Source organism: Microcaecilia unicolor, chromosome 10, assembly GCF_901765095.1.
Source record: "Microcaecilia unicolor chromosome 10, aMicUni1.1, whole genome shotgun sequence".
NCBI lineage: Eukaryota > Metazoa > Chordata > Amphibia > Gymnophiona > Siphonopidae > Microcaecilia > Microcaecilia unicolor.
The window spans coordinates 91,128,100-91,152,894 of NC_044040.1; the positions used below are offsets into that span (position 1 = coordinate 91,128,100).

Genomic DNA, 24,795 nt, shown 5'->3' on the forward strand with positions numbered 1-24,795 from the left:
TCTCCTGCCTGCTTATATTGCTTTGAATATCAGGCCCTCTGTGTGTTCAGAGACAGACAGGGGACTTTGCCCATGGTGTGTCTTTGTATTTCAGCATGCCAATATAGGTGGTAACTTTCAGCTGGTGATTGTGTGTGTGTTTTTTTTTTTTTTTTTTTACACTAGGTCACAGCATGATTGGGTCCTCAAGGCATGAACAGATTTTAATAGCAGGCACTGTGATTAATGACATACTGGTCCAGCTTCTCCCTACTTGCTCCTGTCCATCCTCCCCCCCCTCTTCCCTCCCCTTCTCATGCGCCTTGTGGAATGCCCACTCAGTCTGCAACAAACTGCCCTTCACCCACGATCTCTTCATCTCTCGCTCCCTTCAACTGCTCGCCCTAACTGAAACCTGGATCTCCCCGGAAGACTCGGCCTCAGTCGAGGTCCTCTGCCATTATCTCTTCTTCCACACTCCCCGCCCAGTTGGCCGCGGTGGAGGCGTTGGGCTACTACTCTCGCCCTCCTGTAGTTTCCAACCCCTCCCCCTACCGCAGTCTCACTGCTTCTCATCCTTTGAAGCCCACTCCATCCGGCTATTCTACCCGCTGCCACTCAGTCGCAGTCATCTACTGCCCCCCTGATAAATCCTTCTCTTCCTTCCTCACCGACTTTGATGCTTGGCTTTCCGTCTTTCTTGAACCCTCATCTCCGTCCCTCATTCTCGGAGACTTTAACATACACGCTGATGACCCATCTGACCCTAACATCCTCCTTCAACCTCCAGCTGTGCTCCACCACCCCTACTCACCTTGACGGCCATTGTCTTGACCTCGTCCTCTCCTCCTCAGGCTCACCCTCCAATTTCCACGCTTCTGCTCTACCTCTCTCCGATCATGATCACATTTACACTTCTTCACCCCCCCCCGCCCCGTCCAACTTTAACCACCACCTCCAGGAATCTCCAGGCTATTGACCCCCCCCCCCCCACTTTATCCTCTAGTATCTCTAATCTCCTCCCCTCCATCATGTCCTCCGAGACTGTAGACAAAGCGGTCTCTGCTTACAATGCCGCTCTCTCCTCTGCTTTGGACACCCTCGCCCCATCCACCTCCCGTCCCACAAAGCGTACTAATCCCCAGCCTTGACTGACCCCTTGCATCCGTTTCCTTCGCTCCTGCACCCGATCCACTGAACGCCTCTGGATGAAATCTCGTACCCATTCAGACTTCCTTCACTACAAATTCATGCTATCCTCCTTCCATTCCTCCCTATTCCTTGCAAAACAGGACTATTACACCCAATTGACTAATTCTCTCAGCTCCAACCCTCGTCGTCTCTTCACTACCCTTAACTCCCTCCTCAAAGTGCCCCCTGCTCCCACTCCCCCTTCACTCTCTCCTCAATCACTGGCTGACTACTTCCATGACAAGGTGCAAAAGATCAACCTTGAGTTCACTACCAAGCCACCACCTCCTTTTCAGCCTGTAACCCCATCCAACAACCAACCAACCATGGCCTCTTTCTCCTCATTTCCTGAGATCACCAAGGATGAAACCTCTTGCCTTCTTTCCGCCTTGAAATGCACCACCTGTTCCTCCGATCCCATCCCCACCAACCTACTCAACACTATCTCCCATACTGTCACCCCCTCCATCTGTCGCATCCTTAAACTTTCTCTCTCCACTGCAACTGTCCCTGACACCTTCAAGCACGCCGTAGTCACACCTCTCCTAAAAAAAACATCACTTGACCCTACTTGCCCCTCCAACTACTACCCCATCTCTCTCCTACCCTTCCTCTCCAAAATACTTGAGCGCCGTTCATAGTCACTGCCTTGATTTTCTCTCCTCTCATGCCATCCTCGATCCACTTCAATCCGGTTTTCACCCTCTACACTCGACAGAAACAGCACTCTCTAAAGTCTGCAACGACCTGCTCCTCGCCAAATCCAGAGGCCACTATTCCATCCTCATCCTCCTCGATCTATCCGCTGCGTTTGGCACTGTCAATCATGATTTACTTCTTGCCACACTGTCCTCTTTTGGGTTCCAAGGCTCTGTCCTCTCCTGGTTCTCCTCTTATCTCTCCCACCGCACCTTCAGGGTACACTCTCATGGATCTTCCTCCACTCCCATCCCACTATCTGTTGGAGTTCCCCAGGGATCTGTCCTTGGACCCCTTCTCTTCTCAATCTACACCTCTTCCCTAGGCTCACTGATCTCATCTCATGGTTTTCAGTATCATCTTTATGCTGATGACACCCAGCTGTATCTCTCCACACCAGACATCACCGCTGAGACCCAGGCCAAGGTATCGGCCTGCTTAGCCAACATTGCTGCGTGGGTGTCCAACCGCCACCTGAAGCTGAACATGTCCAAAACCGAGCTCCTCGTCTTTCCACCTAAACCCACTTCTCCTCTTCTTCCACTCTCTATCTCAGTTGATAACACCCTCATCCTCCCCGTCCCATCTGCCCGCAACCTCGGAGTCATCTTCGACTCCTCCCTCTTCTTCTCTGCGCATATCCAACAGACTGCCAAGACCTGTCGCTTCTTCCTCTTCAACATCAGCAAAATTCGCCCTTTCCTCTCTGAGCACACCACACGAACTCTCGTCCACGCTCTCATTACCTCTCTCCTTGACTACTGCAACTTACTCCTCACCGGCCTCCCACTTAGCCATCTATCCCCCCTTCAATCCGTTCAGAACGCTGCCGCACGTCTTATATTCCGCCAGAACCGATATACTCATGTCACTTCACTGGCTTCCGATCAGATAGCGCATACAATTCAAGCTTCTCCTCCTTACCTACAAATGCACCCGGTCTGCGGCTCCTCACTACCTCTCTACCCTCATCTCCCCCTATGTTCCCGCCCGTAACCTCCACTCACAGGACAAATCCCTCCTTTCAGTACCCTTCTCCACCACTGCCAACTCCAGGCTCTGCTCATTCTGCCTTGCCTCACCCTATGCCTGGAACAATCTTCCTCAACCCCTACGCCAAGCCCCCTCCCTACCCATCTTCAAATCTTTGTTTAAAACTCACCTCTTAAATGCTGCCTTCGGCACCTAACCTTTCGAGAAATATAGTATGCCCTATAAGATTGACTCTACACTTGTCTTTTAGATTGTACACTTGTCTCTAGATTGTACACCTGTCTTTTAGATTGTAAGCTCCTTGAGCAGGGACTGTCCTTCCATGTTAAATTGTACAGCGCTGCGTAACCTTAGTAGCGCTTTAGAAATGTTAAGTAGTAGTAATATTGGTGGGGGTACCTTGACGGTCAGTCTTACTCTCTAGAATAAGAGCCGTTCCTTCTCAGAAGACTGAGAACTCCTGATGTGACAGGGAAATGCATGGTGTGTGTGTGTGTGTGCTTTATTAACCCTCTCCCCCCCCCCCCCCCCCCCCCCCCCCCAAAAAAAAATATATATTCACTTTTTAAATTGCCCAACACCATGTGGAGGAATGAGCACCAATGGTGCTCCCTGACTGTGATCCCCTCCACAGAGGAGAATTAATGGGAAGTTTTATTGTTTTTTTTTTTTTTTTCTTTCTTATTAAAACCATTTTTTGCTTAGATAAGGCAGTGTAAATGTTGTGGATGTTTTTGGTTAAATTATAAATAAAGTTTCTTAGGACCAGTTCATTGGTGAGTGAGGACATCTCTAACAGATCCTCAGTTTTTTTTTAATGAGAATGCTGCCATTAGATGCAGTGTGAGGGGTTTTATAGAACACTGCCTCTAACCCTTAGGAAAAGTCCCTCTGATAACCTGGGCCCCCTTAAGAGCACTGGTCCTGTCCCTGAAGGAAGTGAGCTTTGAGGGGCGGAACCCATACTGAGGAGTATAAAGACAGGGCCAGGCTGAAGTTAAGGAGGCCCAGGGAAGGAAGAACTGAAACCCCAGTCTATGCCTCAACTGCATCTGTTTGCTGCTACTACACCCAGGTTCAGTGGCTGTCTGGCTGAGGTAAGCCAACCTAGTGCTATTGTTAAGACTCTTAAGCTTTGCAGAGGTCTGGTTGGAGCCAGACCTGGACCTCTGAAGAACTATAGATGGTTGGGGTGGCGCAACCCTAGAAGTCACAACTTGTGTGAGGCCAGCTACTAGAGGCCTGCTTAATAACTGTGTTTCCTAAACCGCAGAGGTTTATCCACACTATGTCTCAGGCCCTGTGAAGGATTAGGCCCAAGGAGTTCTTTAAATACTTATTTTGTGTTTATCCCTTTTGTCTGGCAGCGTTATTTTTCTGGGCCACTCCCAAACCTTGCTCGGGGTCTTGCATGATGGTTCTAGAGTTGCTTAAAACAGAAATATGTGCACAAACAATATTAGGTAGGATTTTTGTTTAACTCTTTATCAGAAGGCTGGGCTTTTCACTTCCACCCCCCCCCCCCCCCCCCCCCCCCAGGTCTGTCTCTGGCTCAACCCTTCCCAGCTCTTTTCCTTCTTATGCTGATGTCCTTTGGACAGGTTCAGATTTGTTTTTCTTCACCGCCTCCTCCCCCACATCTACACCCCAGATCTTCTTCTTCAGGTGCTCTCTCCTTCTCTCTGTTCCTCTTCCCAACATAACAAGCACTCCCATTTTCTGTTACACAAGTACACCTAGTTTTGCTTAGCAATTCATGACAAACAGAACAGCTGCTTATCCGTATCCTCCTCTGCTGCTTAGTATCGACTGCTGACCGTGTGGTATACTGTAGTGGTGTAGCCATGGGGGGGGGGGGGGAAGGACAGGGGCGTGTCTTGGGGCTCCCCATCCCACTTCTGGTTCAGGCTCCCTCCATAACTGGAGTTATGGCTCTAGAAAAAGGAGGACAGACTGAGCCAGACCAGGTTTTACTTCGATTGCTTTCAATGGAAGTAAAATCTGGACTGGCTTAATTTGGCCTCTTTTTACTGAGGCTATATGGTAACCCTCTTTCACTAGTTGGTGGGACTGCCTTAGGGAAGTCAGCTGCTTCCACTCCTGCTGCCGACATCGGCACTCCTCACACATTCTCAGTTCGTGAGGGGGAGGGGAAGAGGAAATGTGTTGCCCCCTCCCTCTTTAAAAATCCAATGCTGGTTGCACTCCTGGTATACTGTACAATCCTGTGGTTCAAATTAGCAGTCTGATAGTGGCAGAGGATAAAGACATGAGTCGAAGATTAGCTTCTCCTCTTGCTCTACATTGCTAAGTACAGCTAGCTGTCCTTGTATGAAGTGGATGAGGAGCAATTGTTGAGGAGGAGAACGCAGAAGCTTTTCAGCCACAAGGGTGGGATAACAAGGAGTTTATCCACAACTGTAAAGGGAAAAGGAGACAAACCATTCCAGCTGATGCTGCTACCTTTACTGCGGCTCTTTTTCTAGTACAAATCTGCTTTGCCCTATGAGTAAATTTTGGATTGCTTTGGTTGTGAAAAAAGTCGGACAACAGCTTGAGGGTGAGTTGGACATAGAAATTAAGATTGGGCCTAAAATTGATTGTTATGGAGGAGATTTTAAAAGAACCTGAGGGGGGCAAATATCTTTATTTACTGGCTTCCATGTTCGGTTTTGTCAGCAGGTAAAGTAGATCATGTTCATGTGTGATTTTTTTAGTGTAAATGTCAGCATTTAATACCTACAGTGGCGGTGGTGAATATAGATGTAATGCTGTTGGCACTTCCAGTACTATAAAGCAGTCCTAAATTAAATGGCTGAATATCACTGCTATATGGATGACAGTGTTTAATAGGGAGGAAAAACTGAAGGGATGGTTGTAATGAGGGGATGGTTGTAGGACCTTGTTCAACTTATAACTGGGAATTTGTAATAAGGAGACTTGGCATGGTTATTATTGTATCCCTTCCTTCTGGGCTGTTAGTGGGGGGGGGGGGGGGGGGGGGGAGGATAATCTAGACTGTGGTAAAGCAGTTTTAGATGAATTTTCTACTTGCCACTATCCATATAATGGCTGACATATGTATAAACATTAAGTGTGTATTTACCAAAACATGGTTAATATATAACTTGGTGTAAAAAGACCCAGTTTTTAAACATCAAAAAATGTATTTGTTTTTGGTATAGTTATGTCATCAGACTTAGACTGCAGCACCGATGAGGTGGTTCAGAAGCTGGATTTTTCAGGCAGTGAGGATGAAGTTGTGATAGCCCTGAAAGGATTCAACACTGTGGATGGTGTATTCAATTGCAGCAGCCCCAGCAGACATTTAACTTGGAGAAACAGCACCCAGTCTATTCCAGTGACCCCACAGAGGCACCAAGGAAGCTTTTCTCCAGTTAGTGAAGATAGATGGGTCTTGAGCCCCCAACTAGAATCTCCTCCATTTGCAATCAGCAAATCTGGCAGTGGGAAAGAGTGTCCTGGAACTCCATTACATTGCACGACTTGGAGAAAGCTGCAACTCTGTGACACCCCGTATACTCCAAAGGTAATATTAAATGCAGACCCTGGTGGTAATGGTCTTGCTGTTGGGCTGGAAAGAGGTCATACATATGATTTTTATTCCTTTTAGCTGCTGCTATTACATTTGCTAATCTTTCTACATAGCAGGGCCAAAGCTTTGGAATGTATTCTTGTTGGATCTCAGAGTAATTAGGAGTCTTGGCTAATTGAAAAAGTCTTTAAAAAAAACTTCTGTTTAAACAGATGTTTAGGAGCAATTGAGTTTGAGAACTGTCTGGTGTGCATAATGTGGCTTACTGATTTTAGATCATTAGATTGCTTAGTGTGAGCCTTAAAGCATCATTTTTTTTAATTTATAAATTTTTATTAAAGAACCAAGATAACAGACTGTCTAACAAGTCAAGCAAGCATCAAGCCTTAAAGCATCATTTTTATTGTGGCTGTTGTATGTTGTATGCCTCCAAGAAAGGTAGATTGTGTGGACCTTAAAGGATATCTGTGGATTGTGTATGCAATGTAGGTGTGCAATCAACAGTCTGCTTTTCAAGCTTTTGATGTCTCAGCCTTTTCCTCTCTTCTTCATCTATGTAGAGCCTGTTAAACAAAGCTGCACATACTACAAGTAGGACACGGTTTCCCTATCGGGGAACCAGGCTTTTGCGTGCTGCTGTTAGATCCAGTCCTGGTCATTATGATCCTGCTCAAGCTTCACTGGTTAACATTAACCCCTTCACTCCTGAATCTTATCAGTGGATGAATTTACAGCTTGCTGGCAAGAGGAAGGCAGCTGAAGAGAGTCAGAGCAGGTAAATGGTACCTTACTGAAAGTATGATATAGCATGGTCATTCTGCAATGAGCTAATATCTAATCATATTTCTTAGGAAGAAAGACCTCTGTGTCCACATACTCCCATTAAGGGATATGACAAGCCTCACAATAGCCTCTTTGTTACGTATCACTTAAGCATTTCACCAAGCATCACAAAACATATCATAAATTCCCTTATGTAAAGTAGAGAGGTGTGGTAGCCGTGTTAGTCCACTTTTAAAGGTAATCAATAGAAATCAAACAAAATAAAACATGGAAAAGAAAATAAGATACTTTTTTTTTTTTTATTGGACATAAATAAATTTCTTGATTAGCTTTCGAAGGTTGCCCTTCTTCGTCAGATTGGAAATAAGCAAATGTGGTAAATGACAGTATATATAAGTAAAACCACTCAAAAATCTCCTAAATATTAGAATCTTTGGTAAATTCAACTTATCATAACACCAAACCAAAGAAAAAGAACTGATGATCTGCACCCCATGTACCTCTAGGAATTGTTCTATGTTTTCTAGAAGATCTATGTGCTATTAAAGTAACATGAACCCAAACATTATAGATTCAAGAACATGAATACATTCTAGAATAAGTTTGGGAATCCTCAGAAGACACCACTTTCGGCACATTCAATAATGAGTTTAGCCTAGTGGCATAGCGTCTCCTCATCGGAAAATCCCTTAGGTAACTATTTAATGGTGCAATTGCAAACACACATGCTACAAAAAGTGCTCAAAGCTACATGTGCTCGCTGCTACAAGTGCTCGCTGCTACAAGTGCTCTAAATCAAAAAATTGTTTAAAAGAACTTATCTTAAGTTCCACTCCGTGATAAGTACTGTTGGAGTCCTCTTTGGCTTTCCCTAGGGAAAGCCAAAGAGGACTCCAACAGTACTTATCACGGAGTGGAACTTAAGATAAGTTCTTTTAAACAATTTTTTGATTTAGAGCACTTGTAGCAGCGAGCACATGTAGCTTTGAGCACTTTTTGTAGCATGTGTGTTTGCAATTGCACCATTAAATAGTTACCTAAGGGATTTTCCGATGAGGAGACGCTATGCCACTAGGCTAAACTCATTATTGAATGTGCCGAAAGTGGTGTCTTCTGAGGATTCCCAAACTTATTCTAGAATGTATTCATGTTCTTGAATCTATAATGTTTGGGTTCATGTTACTTTAATAGCACATAGATCTTCTAGAAAACATAGAACAATTCCTAGAGGTACATGGGGTGCAGATCATCAGTTCTTTTTCTTTGGTTTAGTATATATAAGTAAAACATCCAAGCATTGCATTGACAGTCTAAGGGTGGGGGTGGGTAGGAGGTATACATGGGAACATCAAAGCATTTCAGAGATAGTCTAACAGGATGAGGAGGGTGATAAACATAGCAATACAACTTTATGGTTTATAATGAGCTAGAAAACCCAGATCTTTAAGTCCTGTCTGTTGGGTGTCAAAATATTCAATCATTCTGACTTCAAAGGTCTTACGTTCCTGTATTGTTTTAAAGTTACCTTTCAGGATTCTTACTGTTAAGTCACTGGTACAGTGATCTGGTTTTGTAAAGTGCTGACCCACAGGGGTGGGAACCAGGCTGGCACCAGCATTCTTCATGTGATGTCTATGTAGATTAAATCTTGTCTTTAGCATCTGGCCTGTTTCTCCAATATAGCATCCTTCGTTACATTTTTTACACTGAATGATATATACCACATTGGAAGATGAGCATGTGAAATATTCCTTTATGTTGAATATTTTTCCTTTGTGAATGACTGGGGTCCTGTGAGATGTTTTGGCATAGCTTGCAGCTGGCTGTATTGTATTCTTTTTCAGTCTGTGTTGGGAGTTTACTTCTGATTAGCTTGTGTTTCAAGTTGGGTGGCTGTTGGAAGACCAGCATTGGTGGGGCTAGGAATATCTCTTTCAGTAATTCATCCTCTTGGAGTAGAGGCTGAAGATCTTTTATGATTTTTCTTAATTTTTCCAGTTCTGGGTTGTATGTCACTATAAGGGGGATTCTGTCTGTGGCTTTTTTTTCTTTGTATTGTAGCAGATTTTCCCTGGGTGTTTTGAGGGAGGAGGCAGCAATTTTGGAGATTATTTTGGGGATGTAGCCTTTCCGTTCGAAGGATGTAGTCAGGATTTCAAGATGTCTGTCTCTGTCCCTTGGGTCAGAGCAGATACGGTGGTATCTTGTGGCTTGGCTGTAAATAATGGATCTCTTTTTGTATGTGAAGGGTGGAAGCTGGAGTTGTGGAGGTAGCTGCATTTGTCTGTGGGTTTCTTGTGTATAGATGTTTGTATATAGCCATCACTGATGAGACCGTGGTGTCCAAAAAATTGACTTTTTCTGGGAGTAGTCAATTTTGAATCTGATTGTAGGATGGTATGTATTGAAGGAATAGTAAGATTGTTTCTTCCCCCTCCGTCCAAATCATAAAAATGTCATCGATGTACCTGTAGTATTTTAGAGGTTTGGTCTGGTGTGTATTCAGAAATGTCTCTTCAGCTCAGCCATAAAAAGGTTGGCTTCCTTGTTGTCAGCAGCAGATGACTCCATTAACTGATGGGTTGTGTCCGCCTACCAGCAGGTGGAGATAAAGAACACTGAAAAACCATAGTGCTCTATGGATGGCTAGCTCCATCTGCCTTCAGTATTTCTCTATCTCCCAGCAGGTGTGGACAATAGCTTGATCAAGCTCCTGGCAAAATTCTGCCTGGGGTGGCTCCTGTGCTTTGCCAGTTGAAGCTGGGGTGTTGTGGCTGGTGGTGCCCACTTTGAAGGCATATAAGTTCGCCCTTTCCCTGCCTTACCCATCCCCCTTCCTACCGGAGTACCTCTGTTGCTGCCTGCCTCCAACTTTCCTCACAGCATTAAAAAAAAAAAAAGGGAGTACGCATTGGTTCTGCATAGCTATTCTGAGGCTATTTTCAACGTGCAGCTTGACCGGAGCTCGTTTGACTCGGTCTTTTGAGGTGAGTGGTGCCCACCTCCTCCGGGGAGGTCCTGCGGATGCCGTTGGATCGGGGTAAGTTTTGGCGCGAAGCCGCCATTTTACTTTTATAATTTCATCCGGTCGGACAATGGCTGCTGAAGCTGTTAAACGCTGCTCCCGTTGTGGTAAACGTAGATCAGCAGTGGGGCTCTGTAAGACGTGCTCTTTAGACGCTAGAGCTAGTACGAGCATGGCGAGCGATGTTCCTTGTCATCAAGCAGATGAAGCCATTACGTATGGGTTGTGTCCATCAACCAGCACGGGGAGATAGAGAGCACTCAACTTTTCACAGTGCCTCATGGCCAGCTAGCTCCACTGCCTCTTCAGTATTCTCTATCTCCCCAAGCAGGGTGGCTGCAGCTTCTTCGAGCTCCATCAAAAATCTGCCTTGGGGTGGCTCCTGGCTTGCCAGTTGTTAGCCGGGGTGTTAGAGGCTATAGCAGCTTCACTTTGAAGGCACATAGGTCAGCCCTTTCCCTGCCTTACCCATGCCCCCGTGGATGTGGACATATTAGCTTGCTTTTCCCTGTCCTTTCCCACTCAGTGGATGCAGGCATATTAGTTTGCCTTTCCCTGCCTTTCCCACTTATCTGAGCCTCAGGAGTGTTTTTATTTACCTCTTTTGCCTCTGTTTTCCTCACAGCGTTAAAAAAATAAATAAATAAATAATTAGTTGTGTCGCGCTATAGCGCAGCGATCTTGGAAAGGAGTTTTTTTTCTTAAGATTCTTCTGCAGGACCGGATCTGTGATACTCTGTCTAGTGAGGTAAGAGTGTTTTCTGACTCCTCCAGGGTGGGCCTGCGATCGGGACGTTTTTGGCGCGAACCGCCATTTTTGAATTTTACTGCCGTTTTCGGCGATGGCTGCGGAGACTGAAAAGTGCTGTTCTAAATGTGGCAAGCGCAAATCAGCAGCGGGGCTCTGTAATTCGTGCTGTACAGACGGTAGAGCTGGCCCGAACATGGCGAGCGGTGATCTTTTGCGCTCTGAGCTGGCAGCGGACGCCATTTTAGATTTTCCACATGACGCGGCCTCCGTTGCGACGGAGAGCCCTGAATCCGGAGGGGGGGGGGGTCCTCTGAGTGAGGCTAATAATAGAGCTGATAGCCCTGGGCAGGATCCGGGCGGTCGGGGAGCGGTTTTCTTCCCTGATTTTGTTTTAATGCTGCATAGGGCGTACATGCTTAAAAGAGCTCTTCCACAGGGATCTTCGGACCCTTTGCCTGCTCCCCCCCCCCCCCCCCCCCCCCCCCGTGGTCAGGCTATGAGGATTCTGAGGGGTCTGGCAGAACTTCTTGGGCTGAGGAGCCAGAGTCTGGTGCAGAATTGCCACAGGAGCTTGATGATCCGTCTGCGGTAAGGATTTTCCACCGCGAGGAGCTGCCAGCGCTTATTTCAGATGCCTTACAAGCCCTCTCGATTGAAGATCCTGGGAGTGGCATAGCCTTCTCTGTTAATCCAAGGATAGCTAGTACCAGAAAGCCTGCTCGAGCCTTTCCTTTGCATGACTCCATCCAAGAGCTTATTTTGGCTCAATGTGCTGACCCCTGAGGAACCTTTGAAGGTTGCCAGGGCTATGGGGCAATTATATCCTCTGAGTGAGGAACATTTGGCTTGCTTTGCAATGCCTAAAGTGGATGCCCTGGTCACGGCTGTGACAAAGAGAACTACCCTCCCTGTTGAAGGAGGTGTTGCCCTGAAGGATATTCAAGACCGCAGGCTTGATTCAGCTCTGAAGCGGTCCTTTGATTTGGCAGGTCTCACTGTTCGGGCATCTGCATGCAGTTGTTATGCTGCTAGAGCCTGCCTGGCTTGGTTACAGCAGGCAGTGGAACAGCCCGGTGATGGAGCGGAGACCTTATCTGAAGTGGCTCCGCGGATGGAGTCGGCCTTGTCCTTTTTGGCTGACGCCCTTTATGATATGGTCAGAGCTTCGGCTAAACAAATGGCTGTAGCAGTGGCGGCTCGCCGCACTCTTTGGCTATGACATTGGGCGGCGGACATGGCCTCTAAGCAAAGGTTGGTGAAGTTGCCCTTTCAAGGCCTTCTCCTGTTTGGTGAGGAGCTGGAAAACATTGTTAAAGGCCTGGGGGATTCCAAACCCCTCAGCGCTTGCCCGAAGATAGGCCGAAGCCTTCCTCTAAGGGTCAGGCGGTCCGCTCCTCTTACAGACCTCGCTTCCGTGAAGCTAGAAGGTACCGCCCGGGGCGTGCTGCTGGGTTCACTTCGTGTGCCCGCTTTCAGCAGAGAAACTCCTTTCGCTCGGACAAAGGTTCCGCAGCTGCCGGTTCAAGGGCGACCCTCTCAATGATGGTGCGCCGGCCCCCTCCTCGTTTCCTGTCATCGGAGGAAGACTTTCCCTCTTTTTCGAGGAGTGGGCCAAAATCTCCGCAGATCAGAGACGGATACCGAATAGAATTCGATGCCCCAGTGAGAGACGTGTTTGTGGAGTCCCGATGTGGTTCTGCCGCCAAACGGGCGGCGGTAGAGGAGACTGTGCCAGATAGGGGCTGTGACCCCGGTGCCTCCCGCCGAACAAGGTCTAGGCCGCTACTCCATTTACTTTGTGGTGCCATGAAAAGGCGGGTCTTTTCGCCCGATCCTGAACTTAAAAGAGCTAAACAAGTCCTTAAGAGTGCGGCATTTTCACATGGAAACCCTGCGCTCCGTCATTGCGGCGGTACAGCCAGGAGAGTTTCTCACGTCTCTGGACCTGAAAGAAGCTTACTTGCACATACCAATTTGGCCCCCGCACCAGAAGTTTCTGCGGTTTGCGGTGTTGGGAAAACATTTCCAGTTTCGGGCCTTGCCTTTTGGTCTCACCACAGCTCCTCGAACCTTCTCCAAGGTAATGGTGGTAGTAGCTGCCTTTCTCAGGCAAGAGGGTATCCGGGTTCACCCGTACCTAGACGACTGGCTCATCAGAGCAGACTCAGAAAAAGAGAGTCATCTAGCTACAGCCAGAGTGGTTTCAGTCCTTCAATCTTTGGGCTGGGTCGTCAATATGGCCAAAAGTTACCTGACCCCCTCTCAATCTCTAGAATATTTGGGGGCCAGGTTCGACACAGCCTCGGGCTGTGTGTTTCTTCCTGAGCAAAGGCGGTGCAAGCTTCAGAATCACGTCCGTCTGCTCCTGAGGATGCCCCGCCTGTGAGCTTGGGACATTGTCCAGCCGTTGGGATCGATGACTGCCACCTTGGAAGTGGTGCCATGGGCGAGAGCGCACCCCTACAGTATTCTCTACTTCAACGATGGTCTCCAGTATCTCAGGATTATCAGTGCAGACTTTCTTGGCTCCCTGCGGCCCGCCTCAGTATGGAGTGGTGGCTCTTGGACAGCATGTTGCGGCGGGGAATGCCGCTGGCACTCCCCGATTGGTGCCTAGTGGTGACAGATGGCAGCCTGAAGGGCTGGGGCGCGCATGTCCAGGGTCTGTGGACGCCCGACGAGTCGGAGTGGTCTATCAACCGCCTGGAGTTGAAAGCGGTGTTTCTGGCTCTTCCGGCCTTTCAAGTGACCCTGGAAGGATTGGCTGTCCGAGTGATGTCGGACAACACGACAGCAGTGGCCTACATAAATCGACAAGGCGGCACTCAGTGCAGAGATCTAGCCGCGCAGGCCAAACACATTTGCCACTGGGCCGAGCTGCATCTACAGTCCCTGTCAGCAGCTCACATTGCAGGTCAGAGCAACGTGCAAGCCGACTATCTAAGCAGGCATCAGATCGATCCAGCGGAGTGGGAACTAGCGGACGATGTATTCCTGCAGATATGTGCCAAATGGGGCAAGCCAGTGATGGATCTTATGGTGACCAGTTCCAATGCCAAAGTCCCGTGCTGCTTCAGCAGACGGAGGGATCCTCGCTCTGCCGGGTTGGATGCCTTGGCTCAACCCTGGCCCCTGGGCTTGCTGTATGTCTTCCTTCCGTGGCCCTTGATAGGGTGCGTGCTCCTGCAGATTCGGCTGCATCCAGGAGAAGTGGTGCTCATCGCCCCGGATTGGCCCAGGAGGCCTTGGTATGCAACCTCTGACAGATGCTGTTGGAGGCTCCCTTTCCGTTACCTCTGGTTCCGCACCTGTTGTCACAGGGTCCAGTGGCCATGGAGGACGCCTGCCGCTTTGGTCTTGTGGCATGGCGATTGAGAGGGCGCAGTTGAGATAGAGAGAGAGGCTACTCAAATAAGGTAATTTCCACACTCCTGCAGGCTCGTAAGCACTCCGCTTCTGTGGCTTATGCCAGGATTTGGTGCCAGTTTGAAGTCTGGTGTGTTTCAAGAGTGCTTTCTCCGTTGCGGGCTCCTGTCTCGCCGATTCTGGACTTTTTGCAGGATGGTGTACACAAAGGCTTGGCCTATAATTCCCTGCGGGTGCAAGTGGCAGCATTGGCCTCCCTGCGTGGCAAGGTTGAAGGGGCATGTCCTTAGCTGCTCATCCAGATGTGGCACGGTTTCTTAGAGGGGTGCTTCGGCTTCGTCCTCCCGTGCGGGCCCCTTGTCCAGCTTGGAACCTGGGGTTAGTATTGAAGGCCCTTCAGGGGGCTCCCTTTGAACCGCTTCGGCGTGCTTCAGAGAAAGATTTGACACTGAAGACCGTCTTTTTAGTGTCCATTACCTCGGCGAGACGGGTGTCGGAGCTCCAGGCGCTGTCCTGTAGCAACCCTTTTCTGCAATTCTCAGAGTCGGGTCACGGTTCGGACCGTGCCTTCCTTCATGCCTAAGGTGGTTTCAGCGTTTCACCTAAACCAGCCTGTTTTTCTTTCCTCCTTTGTTGAGGAGTTTCCAGATTCATTTGGGTAGTTGCACCTTTTGGATGTGTGCAGGACTCTGTTGCAGTATCTGCGAATTACAAATTCTTTCAGGACCTCTGATCATCTTTTTGTGCTGTTTGCAGGTCGCAGAGGGTCTTCAGCGTCTAAAGCCACTATTGTCCATTGGCTCAAAGAAACTATCTTTTCAGCATATCTGCTGTCTGGCTGGGCTCCACCTGAAGCCTTTAAGGCACATTCTACAAGAGCAATTTCCTCTTCCTGGGCGGAAACTGGAGCACTATCTCTTCATGAGATTTGCAGTGCTGCAACATGGGCTTCTAAGCTCTTTTTCGCCCGACATTACAGGCTGGATGTGGCTGCCAGGAGGGATGCGCGTTTTGGAGCACAGGTGCTAGCGCGTGGTGTGGCTTGTTCCCACCCTATTTAGGGATTGCTTTGTAACATCCCATACGTAATGGCTTCATCTGCTTGATGACAAGGAAGGGAAAATTAGGTTCTTACCATGATAATTTTCTTTCCTTTAGTCATAGCAGATGAAGCCATGAGCCCTCCCTGTATGATTGTCTGTATTGCAGTGATTCTGATTTTAGGTGCTGTTCTTGTTTTCTGAAGTTATATTCCTTCCTTGGGGAGTCGGAAAACAGTCTTCAGGATTCTTGTTAGTTATAGGAGGATGAGTTCATTCCCTCCAGTTCATGTTTTGGGAGGACGAGTTTATTCCCTCCAGGAGGATGAGTTCATTCCCTCCTTTTTTTGGAGTTTATGCCCTTGTTAAGGGGCCATCGTTCGCTGTGAGGAAAGTTCATGTTCCCATTGCGGTTTGCCATACTGAAGAGGCAGTGGAGCTAGCTGGCCATGAGGCACTGTGAAAAATTGAGTGCTCTCTATCTCCCCCTACTGGTTGATGGACGCAACCCATACGTAATGGCTTCATCTGCTATGACTAAAGGAAAGAAAATTATCATGGTAAGAACCTAATTTTCCCGTACCTAAACCTCCACTACCCAAACTGCAAAGGACTCAAATACAAAGTAACCTATGCATCCAGCTTCTCCTATTTAAGTACACAACTATGGAACTCGCTGCCAAAAGCTGTAAAAACAACCTACGACCATCTAAACTTCAGGAAATCACTAAAAACCAACCTGTTCAAAAAGGCATACCCTACTGACCCAACATAAATGCCTACACTCTGCAACACAGCAAAACCAAAGCTCGTAAGGGACACTATATAACCTCTCCTCTCTTCGATCCCCATTGTGCCTGAACCTTAATCGACCACATCGCCGCCATGTATTTGTTTCTCTACCGGACTTGGCGAACGCCTTTAGGTACTATGTAAGCCACATTGAGCTTGCAAATAGATGGGAAAATGTGGGATACAAATGTAACAAATAAATACTTAAAGATGCTTGAAAACTGCTCAATAAATGCTGGGAGTGTCAGTGAAGAAACTGATTGGTGATGTGAAAACACGTTGGAACAGTACTTGCATTATGTTGTGAAGTACAGTTGAACCATAGGCGTAGTTTGAGTGTTTCATTTGAGGGGGGGGGGGGGGGGCAAATGGGGCGGAGCACATTAGCATATTCATTTGCATATATACATATGCAAATGAATATGCTAATATGGAGGAAGGAATTGAAATTTACAGGCAAAATATCACAGATGCACATTTCAAAAAGCTGACACATTTCAATTAATATATTCTGAATAAAATACTTTTTCTACCTTTGTTGATCATTTAGTTTTTCTATTCGCTTTGGTCCCAGTGTCTTCTGTTTTATGCAGTGTTTTCTTTCCAGTAGGCTTCCCTCTGCTCCCCACCTTTCCCAGTCCAATCCAATTCCTGGTCCTTCCCTCTGCTCACCTCCTTTCCCAGTCCAATCCAATTCCTGGTCCTTCCCTCTGCGGCCCCCCCCCCCCCGCGAGGTCCAGGATCATGACTCCGTTTACCCCCTCTCTTCCTCCCTCCCTCCGGCGCAGGCAGCAGTCTTCTTCAACCTTTCTGTGCTCCTGGCAGCGGTAGTGACGTATACACGCTGCCTTCAGTCTGCCCCGGAAGCCTTCTCTTCAAGTTCCTGTTCCCACCTATGCGGGAACAAGAACTTGAAGAGAAGGCTTCGGGGCAGAGCTGAAGGCAGCGTGTACGTCGCTACTGCTGCCAGGAACAAGAAAGGCTTAGAGAAGATTGCTGCTGCCTGCACCGGAGGGAGGTATGAAGAGAGGGGATAGGAGACCAGTATGTTACCGTGTCTGCTGTTCATCTGCTGGTTGAATACCTGATTAATTCAATCGATACAACATAGGGGAAGATTCAGGAGAGGCAGTTTGATATCAATGATGAAGGTAACAGAATCAGCAAACCCTTCAAGTTATCTCGTGCTTGAAAGAAGAGCTGAAGAAAAGTTTACTTCATAGATTTCAAGATATTTTATATGGATTAAGCAGCTACCTGGATCCGAGATTAAAGTCAAACTATGGTGAAGTACCAGGTGTCATTGCAGTTGCAGCTCAAGAGATCGTAAAAATGCAAACCACTGATGAACCATTTGCCAGTCAGCAGCAGCACAGCCATGGAGATCACTCAGTCAAATCATTGACTACAAAAGAGCAATTTTGTGTAACTGTCACATTTTGCCTAACTAGAAAGAATTTTGTTTTATCACTATTTTTAAAAGATTAACAGTGGCAATTTTAGATAGAGAATTCTTTGTGAGATTTTATTGCATAAATATCATCTGAAGTTGGAATTAGGACTGTAATATTGTCAGCATACATAAACATGTGAAAACCTGCAGTTTCTAAAACAGCCCGACGACGACATAACAGGGCTTTTTTGGTAGTCCAAAATCAGTTAAGCTCAAATATTTTTTTCGGTAAAATATTTGTTTTGGTAAAATGTGGAGTGCTACAGGGTTCTGGTATTTCACCTTTAATATTTTTATTAGTCCGCTTATTACCTTTAATTCAAAGTTTTGGACTGGGAGTTTACAATTTCGCTGATGACATCCTAATTTTTGGTGAGAGTTTCTCCATTAACACTTGATCTTTCTGCGCTTCAGGACTGTTTAAATACAGTTTCAAGTTAGTTGAAGGAAAATGACCTGGCGTTAAATTTAAATAAAACCATTGCTTGTTAGATATCAGGCCATCTAGAGTGATCTACCATGAACCCTATTCTTTTTGGTAAGCCTTTTTTAGGTGTGGATAGTTTTAAACACTTGGGTATAATAATAGATTGCAGGTTGATTTTCAGTGATCTGATATCTGTCTTATACCCCCCTTTTTACAAAACCGCGTGGCAATACCGACTTAACCCATTCACTTTGGGCTGTGTTGGCGCTAGCGCAGCTTTGTAAAAGGGGGGGGGGTTAGTTAAAAAGGGTTTTAGTACATTACGGCAAATAAAGTCAGTAAAATGTCTTTTGAAAGCAAAAGCTGTGCATACTTGGAGCAACTGGTCCAGGAACCGATAAGAGGGGGAGCCATTTTGGATCTGGCCCTTGGTGACGTTAGGCCTTTATCACTTTTATTTTGTCATATTTTGCATTTGTAAACTGCTTAGATCCAATTATGGCCTGTTGGTATATAGAGTTTTAATAAACATAAACACCCTATGCCAGGCTTTACCATGATAGGATCGTACTCTAAACCCACACCAAATTCCTCCCTAAATTGGTATCTGAGTTCCACATCAGTATTGTACTTCCTATCGTCTTCCCTAAGCCACTCTCTCATCCCGGAGAAGCAGCATTGCATATCTTAGACTGTAACCATGCTCTGGCGTATTATCTGGAGCATACAAAATCTCATGGGAAGTCCTCTCAGCTTTCTGTATTCTTTGACCCTCATCAAACGTACTATCTGTACTTGGCTGGCTAGTTGACTAGCTCCCATACATATACTCAGGCTGGGCTGACCCTTCATGGCTGGGTCACGGATCACAATGCAAGAGCCATGGCGACTTCAGTAGCTCATTTCTTCTCTGCTGCCACTGAAGAAATTTGCAAGGTGGCTACATGGTCTTCTATCCACACCCTCACTGCTCACTACTGTCTGGAGCAGCATTCTAGGTGGGATCGACAGTTTGGACAAGTAGCCCTGCAGAATCTTTTTACCACTGAAAAGTCAACTTTGCCCTCCTGCCCTTTTTATCCTCACTAGGCTTACTATCTAGTTAGCAAAAAAATTCATTTATCTTGTGAGCCTAGTGGCTAGTGAATCCCACTAATGAAAATATTATTCTTGCTTGTCCTCTGTGAAAGCAAGGTTACTTGTAGCAGGTGTTCTCTTTGGACATATATTCTTACATCTCTGTCGCCTCCCCTTGGAGGAGTTGTCTTAGCTTTTTAATATTGTACTGCTGGTCCTGTGATCGAGCGTTGGGCAGTAAGGTGCATGTGCAGTGGGGGGCACTGCCTCAAAAAAGTGGCAGTGCATGCACCAGGCCACATGGATGTCGCCCGCATGTGAGAATATATGCTTGCTGTCCTCTGAGAACACCTGCTTACAGTTAAGTAACCTTGCTTTACTTGCACTGGCACAAAGTTACTATCTTCAATGTGTTCTGCTGCCACATACGTTCAATCTCTTCCCACCCTTAACAAGTTCATAGGGACAGATGAAATTTAACAAGCTAGTACTGGTAAGTATTCAGTAAATACTGGTAGCCACAATTCAGTTGTTTAAAACTATAATGCTCAGGACTTCTGCACACTGAACACCCCAGGATATTTTACGTGCTTGCTGCAAGAGGCAGAAACTACAAGAAGCCCAAGTGTAGCAGAGAGTTTGGATGCTTGAATTTGTTTTTGTGGTGACGTCATCCCCACTTAAGGTACCTGAAGTTTTGTGCGCCAGGTGGGCTGGTGAAAAATTTAAGTGGAGCATGAGGCTGTGGGCCTTTTGATAGTGGGCCATTATGGGAGCTCTGGCTGTTGGATGTGTCTAGTCTGGATCAGCGAATGCTGACCTGGGAGAGGAGGAGATATCAGTAGTACAGAGAGTGTGCGTAGTGGCTACTAGATTGACGTGCAACAACAGAGTCATCTTCAAGGATAGGCCATGAGTGACAAGTGTAGATGGCTTGATGAACAGAGCTGATTCATTTTCCGATTCCTTCTGGGCATTATCTCCAGCCCCTTCTCATTAAAACACAGTGCAATGCAGAAGGGGCATATACCCAGTGTTTTTGTGGATTATGAATACGAAATTTGTCTATGTATTTCAGGTGGACTTTTTAGATCCTGAAACTTCAGTAGGACTACAGGGAGGCTTAATACTGGGGTGCTTCCCCTCCCCCTTTTCTTGATGAGCAAAGTATGCTGACTGGAGCTGCCTGTGTGCTCCCAGTTTCTTTTGCATCTGATGGCTAACTACAGCAAGGTGACATACCTAATGTAATAAGAGGACCTTTAGGTTTAAATAATCTCTTTTGCACCATCTTGGAAGTAGTTGCTTTCTGCGGAGATGTGAATTGGAACATAAGTAATGCCATACTGGGAAAAGACCAAGAGGCTCATTTTCAAAGCACTTAGCCTTACAAAGTTCCATAGTAACCTATGGAACTTTGTAAGGCTAAGTGCTTTGAAAATACGCCTCCAAGGGTCCATCGAGCCCAGCATTTTGTCCATGACAGCGGCCAATCCAGGCCGAGGGCACCTGGCAAGCTTCCCAAAAGTACAAACATTCTATACATGTTATTCCTGGGATTTTGGATTTTTCCAAGTCCGTTTATTAGCGGTTTATGGACTTGTCCTTTAGGAAACCGTCCAACCCCTTTTTAAACTCTGCTCAGCTAACCGCCTTCACCACATTTTCCGGCAATGAATTCCAGAGTTTAATTACATGTTGGGTGAAGAAAAATTTTCTCCGATTTGTTTTAAATTTACTACACTGTAGTTTAATCGCATGCCCCCTAGTCCTAGTATTTTTGGAAAGCGTGAACAGACGCTTCACATCCACCTGTTCCACTCCACTCATTATTTTATATACCTCTATCATGTCTCCCCTCAGCTGTCTCTTCTCCAAGCTGAATAGCCCTAGCCTCCTTAGTCTTTCTTCATAGGGAAGTCATCCCATCCCCGCTATCATTTTAGTCGCCCTTCGCTGCACCTTTTCCAATTCTACTATATCTTTCTTGAGATGCGGCGACCAGAATTGAACACAATACTCAAGGTGCGGTCGCACCATGGAGTGATACAACGGCATTATAACATCCTCACACCTATTTTCCATACCTTTCCTAATACCCAACATTCTATTCGCTTTCCTAGCCGCAACAGCACACTGAGCAGAAGGTTTCAGCGTGTTATCGACGACGACACCCAGATCCCTTTCTTGGTCCGTAACTCCTAACGTGGAACCTTGCATGACGTAGCTGTAATTCGGGTTCTTTTTTCCCACATGCATCACCTTGCACTTGCTCACATTAAACGTCATCTGCCATTTAGCCGCCCAGTCTCCCAGTCTCGTAAGGTCCTCTTGTAATTTTTCACAATCCTGTTGCGAGTTAACGACTTTGAATAACTTTGTGTCATAAGCAAATTTAATTACCTCGCTAGTTACTCTCATCCCTAAATCATTTATAAATATATTAAAAAGCAGCGGTCCTAACACAGACCCCTGAGGAACCCCACTAACTACCCTTCTCCATTGTGAATACTGCCCATTTAACCCCACTCTCTGTTTCCTATCCTTCAACCAGTTTTTAATCCACAATAGGACATTTCCTCCTATCCCATGACCCTCCAATTTCCTCTGATAGCCTTTCATGAGGTACCTTGTCAAACGCCTTTTGAAAATCCAGGTACACAATATCAACCGGCTCCCCTTTGTCCACATGTTTGTTTACTCCTTCAAAGAATTGAAGTAAATTGGTCAGGCAAGATTTCCCCACACAAAAGCGGTGCTGACTGGGTCTCAGTAATCCATGTCCTCGGATGTGCTCTGTACTTTTGTTTTTAATAATAGCCTCTACCATTTTCCCCGAGCCTCTACCACCACTGAAGGTGCAGTTTGCTTCAATTTCAGGGCCATTTCTGGTGTGGCTCTGTTATTAGGACAAAGCTGCATCAGAAAATGCCTTGCTTAAGACCTAAGTATTAGAGTGACTTAAATTAGCTTCTGACAGAGGAGGTGTACTGAGAGAGGAGGTGTATGTTTCCCCAAATTTATTTTGTTACTATAAGGCTACAGTTCTTAAAATCTGAAGAACTACCATGGTAGAAGGTTAGAAAAGCCCTGGTTACACCTTGAGTAGTCGATATCACTCTTCACTCTATTTTTGACTGTACCAAGCTGAACTCTAAGGACAGCATAAAACAGTGGGCAGTGGTGAAGCAGGATCCTTTTTTGGGGTCTGTTGTGTAAAATTTGGGACAAGGTAAAGATGGGCCAAGGTGTGCTGCTAGAGTGCTTCACCTAGCAAGTAGCCTGAGGGACTGTCCTTTCTCTACATAGTACATGAACCTGTTGGGAAAGCTAGAAGCCTTGGCCGTGGGAGAATGTGTGGGTCTAATTATAGGTGGGATGATACTGTCACCAGATGCTCCAGGATATCATGGATACAAGGATCCCCCCCCCCTTTTTTTCAGCACTTTTCAACTATGTGATTTCTGGTGGTATCCAGATGTTAATTGAACTTAGAAAACCCATGGCTTTTGAGAGGACTCTTTGACACCCCATCAGACAAAAAAAAAAATACGAGCTAGGTTGCATAGGGATTTGGCATCGTTTGCGAGGATTACCACTTCTCCATACCAGAAGGTATAGGATCATTGTTATTCGGAGGACTCCTTTTGGAAACATTTGGAAACAGGTGTACTGGTATATCCATTCTTGCTCTGGGGTTACCAATTATAGAAAACTACAATATATGTTGATCCTGGGTACCTGAATGGAAAATTCAATTGGATGCCTCTGAGAATAGGGAGAGGTGGTGGGCAGGTGGGTACTTATGAACACCAATGGTGGGAGTGCTCTAAAAGTAAAAGGGGATCAAGTCTGGGAGGCCATTCACAAATGGACTTGGATTTTGTGGTGAAATTCTACTGTTATATTTTTATTTGGAAATTACCTTGAGGGCTTCAAGAAGCAAGGACACAGATCTATTATGAACTTAATTTTGGCAGCAAACATGATTATAGTATGTGCTTGGAAGGAGATACAGGCCAGGAAAGAGGTTTGTTAGAAACTTCGAAGGTATGATAAAATTACAGCTGCATTGAATGAATGGTAGAATAAGTATGAGGGGGGGGGGGGGGGGGTGGAAGCTCCTGGTGGTTTGGTAAATAAAAGGGTATCCAGTCTTGTCCATTTCAGAAATTGCTATTTTTAAATTTTCATCACCTTTTATGGGGAACACCTTGAGATATATTTGCATACTTGCCACAGAGGAATATTTTTTTTCTTTTTTTTTTTTCTTGTCATGATTCTTTAGAATGAGAGAATTGAGAGTAGGTGGGATTGGTAGTTTTTGAATTCTTACTTTGATTAAAATTTGATTTCTTTGTATCATTTTACTTTGTATTGCTTTTTGCTTTATATTTTTCATGTAGACATTTCACTTATTGTTTGCATATAAAAGTTCGTTCTGGATATTTAAGGATTGTTGTAACGTTGTTGGTTTATTAGTGTGTTGTCAATCCAGCAAGTCTAATAAAGATGGAAAAATTAATAAACTATAATGCCCAGTTTTCTAAATAAATATCGTTCCACCAAGTGTTAACTCAGTGTGGGGTATCTGAGGATGATGTCTGACATTCAATGGAGTCAGAAGTGTGGTATTTTTGGCATCTGGCTTTAGTACTCCAGATTGTGCTGCAGTTCTTTCAACACCACTTCATGGTGCCATATGTGGAGGGATTTTTGATCTTTAATTGCATTATTTGAAAAAAGTAGGTACCTAACCTCAGCACCTTTGAAATACAATTGTGGGTTTCACCTCTCCCACTCTAAATCCACTCTACATAATGCTTAATTCTTTACAGGACTTTTGGGCTGTAGTGGCACACTCCAAGACTTTTCTTGTAGATGTTTTAAGCAACTGCGTACCTTGTTACTGAAAGGAAGACTAAGTTCAGTAGCAAGAAAAATTGATTTCTGAGAAATTAAGAACTGTTCTAAAGCCATTTTTCCTAGGATGCTGAAAATACTCAAAAAAGGAAATTGTAGATCTACAGTTACAAATATCTAGGATTACCTGAAGACTGGAGGGTGGCCAGTGTAATACCAATTTTAAAAACTGGTTTCAAGGGTGATTTAAGGAATGATAAACAAGCAGTCTAATCTCAGTCTCAACCATTTTGCCTGACAATTTATAAAGAATAAAATGGTTGAACAAATGTTTAAAACCCTTTAGTGTCCCATGTTCCCATATGGTTTATTATGGGAACATGGGACACTAAAGGGTTAATGGAACAAAGTCAATGTGGATTTTGCCAAGGGAAGTCTTGACTTTAACTACAGTTTTTCTGAAGACATGAGACACTATGGATAAAGTGAAACAGTTGATATAGTGCCTCTTGGAGGCAAATGTTTTGGTGTGAATTGAAAACTTGTTAAAAGATGAACAGTAGTGTTTAGTGGCCATTTTTTTCGTTAGTAGACTTCCACCGGGATCTGTACTTCAGACTGGTTCTTAACTTGTTTAAATTATCTGGAAATGAGAACAATGAAGTGAGCAAACTTTCCAGTGTTCAAAGTATTAGGTCAGAGTACTTAAGAAAAAGTAAAAATAAATGCATATTTTAATACTTAAAGTTCAGTGAACACTTAAAGTTATTGCCTATTAATATAATTTCTCAGAGGACAAA

General features: G+C 45.6%; 1 protein-coding gene across 5 annotated transcripts in view; it reads left to right on the forward strand.

Annotated features, from left to right (window-relative positions):
• WEE2 (WEE1 homolog 2) overlaps window positions 1-24,795 on the forward strand; it is a 455,705-nt gene that overhangs the window by 83,130 nt on the left and 347,780 nt on the right. For all 5 annotated transcript variants that reach the window (XM_030216446.1, XM_030216444.1, XM_030216449.1 and 2 more), the window contains 2 exons: window positions 6,048-6,412; window positions 6,979-7,193. In XM_030216446.1, coding sequence (XP_030072306.1) covers window positions 6,050-6,412; window positions 6,979-7,193 — 578 coding nt within the window. In that variant the 5' untranslated portion in view covers window positions 6,048-6,049. The remainder of the gene's footprint in view (window positions 1-6,047; window positions 6,413-6,978; window positions 7,194-24,795) is intronic.